Source organism: Zychaea mexicana, assembly GCF_025766255.1.
Source record: "Zychaea mexicana strain RSA 1403 chromosome Unknown BDB00scaffold_163, whole genome shotgun sequence".
Taxonomy (NCBI): Eukaryota; Fungi; Mucoromycota; class Mucoromycetes; order Mucorales; family Lichtheimiaceae; genus Zychaea; species Zychaea mexicana.
This window is the reverse complement of record NW_026516826.1, coordinates 77,886-83,768: the sequence shown is the minus strand read 5'-3', so window position 1 is coordinate 83,768 and position 5,883 is coordinate 77,886. Positions and strand designations below refer to the sequence as shown.

The window sequence follows — 5,883 nt, the reverse complement described above, 5'->3', positions numbered from 1 at the left end:
GCCCATGATGATGATAATGTGGTGGTGATTGATGATGACGAGGATGACGATAGTAGTAAAGAGACAGAGAATAACAGTAGAGGATCGCTAAAAACGTCGTTCTTTTTGGTGGGTGCTAATTTATTTCTTTTGTTGCCTGGTGTATAATAGAATCGCATATCCATCCCCGTTACTGTCCCTACTCCTTCCAAAATCATCGCAGAGACATGCTACAACAAATGTCGTGTTCGACAGACGCTGCTCGTTCTATTGGTGGTCGTTGTGTACAATTCGAATCAGTGGATCGAGAGACCGTCGTCGGTTTGCGTGGTTGTTACTTTTATTTTTGCCAGTAGAGTGTAATACAATCGCATATCCACCGACTGTTCCTGCTGCCACTCCTTCAAAAACCATCGCAGAGACATGCTACAACAATTGTCGTGTTCGGAAGACGCTGCTCGTTCGATTGGTGGTCGTTGTGTACAATTCGAATCCATGGTTCGTGAGACCGTCGTCGTCTTCGTGATTGTTACTTTTATTTTTGCCAGTAGGGTGTAATACAATCGCATATCCACCGACTGTTCCTGCTGTCACTCCTTCAAAAACAATCGCAGAGACATGCCACTACGACCGTCGTGTTCGGAAGAAGCTGCTCGTTCGACTGGTTGTCGTTGTATGCTATTTGAATCAGTGGATCGTGAGACCGTCGTCGCTTTGTGTGGTTATTGCTGTTATTTTTGTTGTTGTACATGAAATAGCACCGCCATTCTCCATCGTGGCTATACAATGTACAGGAAATCATTAACACAAGAAACAAAAGTACACGCACAAGGCCGCACAGAACGTTCACGAGCAAAAAGACGGCTAGCCTTTACCTCTTTTCCTTGTAGATTTACACCAGATTCAAACAGTAATCGTTGGAGCGAGTCCAATTCCTATAGAAACAAAATCCGTCAACACAATTCTGCTCCATCTACTAATTAAAACATGGCCGCCCTCCCCAATGCCAGAATGTTCTTCAGCGAGGTCGTCATAAGATGTGTTACCTTTTTTTTTGAAACCGTCTTCGCTTTTACATTAAGAAAAAGAGTACAGTAAAGTATTTTTTGTGGTAGAGAAAAAGAAAAAAGTGGAGCGCCCTTTGCTGTTCCCCAGTAGATTCGCCATTTTCCACCAATTACATTGCCCAAATCCCGTTGTCATTCCGTTGTCATCGGTCGCCACTTGAAATAAATTTCCGTTGTCATCGTTGTCATCATTTTCGCCGTGGCGACCAGGTCGCCACGCCGAAAATGATTCTAGGTAAATAAATATATAAATGTTGTTGTTTCATCTTTCTTCCCTCTTTCTCTCACTTTTCTCACTCAAGGTAAGTTATTTCCTTTTTTGGATTATTGGGAGATTTTTCCTCTCTTTTTCCTTTTTTGGGTGTTTGGGAGGTTTTCCCCTTTTTTTCCTTTTTTGGGTGTTTGGGAGGTTTTCCCCTTTTTTTCCTTTTTTGGGTGTTTGGTAGTTTTTTCTCCTTTTTTTCCATATTTGGGTTGTTGGGAGGTTTTTCCTCTTTTTTCCATATTTGGGTTGTTGGGAGGTTTTTCTCCTCTTCTTCCATATTTGGATAGTTGGGTGATTTTTCTCCTCTTCTTCCATATTTGGATAGTTGGTACTTTTTTCCCCTCTTCTTCTATATCAGTCATTTCATTCCTTTTTCCCCTCTTCTACTACATAAAGTCTATATAAAGTAACCTTGGGCTACTAAGCTTTCTTTGCTCATTTTTTTTGCTCTATTCATTACCATCTTTACCTCCTTTCGAAACATGCTCCTTGACATGCTATTTCCATTTTACACTTTTTTTATCAATGTTTTCACTTCCAAATCATCTTAATCCTCTTCAATAGCTCTTTCAAAATGCCTATCGACCGCCAGCTCTTTACCACCCTCCACAAAGTCACCGTCAATGGTAGGTTTACTTATAAACAAAACATGGACCTTCGAAACTAATATCCTATTCACTAGTCCCCAATGCCACTCTCAAGCCCACCTTGGAAGCCATTTTGGAGGCAATGGATCGTGGTAAGTACAATTAGCTGCTAACTACAAAATTATCACATACTTACATAGTTATCTTAGTCCCTGTTGAAACTACAAAGGAGACCCTTAGAGGTTACTTGGCAGATCTCGAGGATCTTATGCAAATGGAGGCTGATTGTGAAGCTCTAGTCCCACAGCAACAACAACAAGAACAAGAAGACATTGAAGACGAAGACGTCGAAGAAGAAATCGTCTACTTGACTCCTACAGAAGATGAAGCGTAAGCACTTTTAATAATTAAAATAATCATTTCCTTACTAAAATACTAAAATTAAATAATATACAGCTCTGAGGTCGAGGAACTCCAACCCTGGGAAGTTGCAATGCGTCAGGACCCTTTCTACCGCAATTTTTGGTCCACAAGTAACCAACTAGCCAAAGGTAACCCTTCTTTATCCCATTATTTCTCAGTCTATTAATATTCCTTCTATAAGTATAGTCTACAAAAAGTTCCATACTTTGGCTACCCCTAGACATGGTGCTCCTCTCACTTCGGTCATCCTTGAGCTGAATACCACTACGGTTGCTACTGCATCAGCTTGTTGCATTCACCTAGACCAAGATATAGAAGGCATCAACTTTTTTAGTTATATCCGTAACTACAATGAACAGCGACCAGAGCAAATCATCCACCATGCAATCAGCGGAACACCCTTCGAAGCCTTAGATCAAAAATTGATAAAGTCCGTCCATGCCATCTTGTGCGCTTACCTCCACTACAAGAATGGCGGTAATCTGAATCAACTTGGCTACAAGAGAGAACTGAATGAATTGGCGAAAGGTACTTCCAAAATACAAACTTACACAAATTATTTCTAATTCCTCTTTTTCTAGTTGGATTGCCAAGATCGGCCAAGCCTAGCCATACAATAACTGTCGGTTATCGTATGCTGGCTTTCTACAAGCAAGCTGGCGCCTGGCCAATCCTCTTTTCAGACAAGTTTAACTGGCCTTTCTTCCTCTCCGTACGTAACCTTTTTCTTTCTCACCCTGCTTTTTACTAACATACTTTCTTTAGTTCTCCTCGGACAACTGGGCCTATTTGGAGGAAAATGACTTTTCTCCTTTGTGTCCTTTAATCACACCAATCATTCCTACAATCAATATCCACCTGCCTCGCTTCGCTCGGCTGAATGAGCCCCTTCGCTGCGCTCCGGGTCATTCAACGGATTGGATGTTTCCTGGGGGTTCCCCCCAGACCCCCAAGTTGGGGGGTTCCCCCCCACACCCCCCTTCTAAACCCTAACCAAAGCTCGCTTCGCGAGCTTATTTATTGCTATGACTACATATAACCCTAAACGTTATCATTATTGCTATGACACGAAACCCTACTACACGTTGGTTTGTCAAATTAAAAGGGACGACAGAGGAACTTTTGACTGGTATTTCACTGTTAATGCGAGGATAACTTATTTGTTGCTATCGACAGCTCTTACATATTTTTGAAAGCTCATCAATGTGACCGCTTTCATTTGAACATCATGGTAGATTATTGCTGCTTGTCGTAATTAGCTGAAAGGTGACGGCAGCTTCGCGTAGTTCTATATCTTATTGTTTCGCGTCAGATCTACTTACGAAAGATACCGTGAAGAAGTAAGAATATTCTATTGTACGTTAAATGATAATAAGTGAAAATAAGAGTTTAGAAGCAAAAAGAAAAAGAGCAGAAAAGGGCTTAAGGTGATGGAGGTGGAAATGCGGTGATTGTTGTTGTGGGAGAGGTTGGTGGTGAATTTTCGGCTTGTTCAGGAACAGAGGCCGGCGGATGCAAGAGAACTTCTTGGTAGACGATGTTGGTGGTTTGTGGTGGTCCAGACCCTGAGAGATCGATGGCAACGCGAAGATTGTTAGGGTCAGTTGCCCGAGATAGCGCAACATATAGTTGGCCATGAGCAAAGACATCTTCTGCAAGGCGGACACCGACATATTGCAGGGTTTGCCCTTGCGCTTTGTGGATGGTCATAGCAAAGGCAGGGCGGACAGGGAATTGGCGGCGGCAGAGGATGAAGGGATAATCTCCTTCCATTGTACACATATTGATACGTAGAAGGAAAAATTCCGGGCCACGACGCCCTTGGTCAATTCTTTTCACGGCAATACACCGATCAAGAAGCCTTGTCACGAACAATTTTGTGCCATTGCACAGGCCGGCGTCGGGATCCAAGTTGCGCATGAGCACTACAGGCATGCCAGGCTTGAGCTGTAACGTATGGCTAGGTATGCCATTAGCGCTGAGACTGTTTAAAAACTCGACGGGATAGTTGACCACTGCTGCTTCTGGGTCATCAGCGTCTATGATACGGTCATTGGCAGCATAATCGCGCCCTTCACCTGGAAAAATACCGTAGGCTGCCTCGTTAATCGCATCGACGTCGACGTTTTTTGCTGCCAATATGGCGCGAGCGTTGAAATCTTCAGGGTGCGGCTGTGGATTGCGTATGTTGGGATATATGGCGTCTATAAGACCCATGGTGTCTGCTGCATCCATACGCCATTCCTGAGAAATTTCTACGCTTTCTGTATATGGAGCACGTCCATCGCCAATGGCAAGAAGTGTCTCAGCAAATGCGGGAGCAGCAGGACCGGCGTGACGTACACGCATGTTGATGGTCAAATGCAATACTTGAACATCACTCCAAAAAGAAGCAGAACGGATGCAATCACCAACAATTTCGGACCGAGTCCCTTTCTTGACGACGGGCAGCAACTGGCGAAAATCACCACCAAAAACGACAACTTTTCCACCAAAAGCAACATTGCTCAGGCGAGGGTCAACGGCACCCATGACATCACGAAGTGACCTGTCAACAGCTTCGAAATTCCATTTGCTGCACATAACAGCTTCATCCCAAATGATAAGAGAGGTACTCTGTATCAAGTGTGCATGAGGACCACCGAGTCGAATATTGCAGGAAGTGGACGCGTCTGCATTCAACGGAATCTTGAAGCGGCTATGTGCAGTGCGCCCGCCAGGGAGCAGGATTGCAGCGATACCGGAAGAAGCGACAGGCAGTGCAATCATGTCGCGGGAGCGCGTATGGCTCAAAAGAGTCTTGAACAGCTGAGACTTGCCAGTTCCTCCAGGTCCATTCACGAAAAAAACACGTGGTTGGTTGTCGTCGTCAGGTCGGCTGATGGCAGTGGAGATGGTGTCGAAGGCGTGTCGTTGATCGTCGTTTAATGTTGGCAACAGCGTCTGAAGAAGATGACGCTGCTCTTCCTGATCGTACTCGCGCCGTTCGACAATCTCGAGTGCTTCCAAAGGAGGCAACAGATCAAGTTCGGTGACAAACTCTTGAGGGAGAGAGGGGAATTCTGACAGACGATGACCGGTTGCTTGTAAACGTGACTCGATGTCACCAAGTGCTCTTTGGTAAACCTGGTCTAGTTGATCGGGTGTCAATTCGGCCTCATTTGGCATAGAGAGCGACCTGCGCATCTCGAAAAAGTAGTCGTCGGCCATTCGATCGCGATAGGTGTTCCATAAGGACAGCGGATCAGCAGGCGAGCAACTGGTAAGTATGCACACAAAAAGTGCGCGGATTGCGATGCAGATGGTGCTACTGCTGATGCTTCTTCTAAGCAACGATTCCATTCATCATCTGACTCTAGAAGACCACGTGCTAACGCTGCTTGCTGGAATGTTGGATGGTTCACGCCATCGCTGTCTCGTTTGAGATCGTCAAAGCTTCTTGGTCCAGCCACAGAAAGCAAAAGAAGGCGAAGACAGTACAACTCCATATCGGACAGAGAGGCAGAGTAGATGCGCGTCACCACATTCTTAAAAGGGGGATTGGAGCGGCGGTCCCATCGAC

At 44.8% G+C, this 5,883-nt stretch overlaps 1 protein-coding gene across 1 annotated transcript; it reads left to right on the top strand.

Annotated features, from left to right (window-relative positions):
• Positions 1-1,885: 1,885 nt before the first annotated feature.
• BDB00DRAFT_895290 (uncharacterized protein) lies at positions 1,886-3,124 on the top strand (the record flags this gene model as incomplete). The annotated part of the gene is made up of 7 exons (XM_053128508.1): positions 1,886-1,937; positions 1,994-2,050; positions 2,108-2,288; positions 2,355-2,449; positions 2,508-2,849; positions 2,903-3,037; positions 3,087-3,124. The coding sequence occupies 7 exons, from the start codon at positions 1,886-1,888 to the stop codon at positions 3,122-3,124; spliced, it is 900 nt and encodes a 299-aa protein (XP_052973141.1).
• Positions 3,125-5,883: the final 2,759 nt, after the last annotated feature.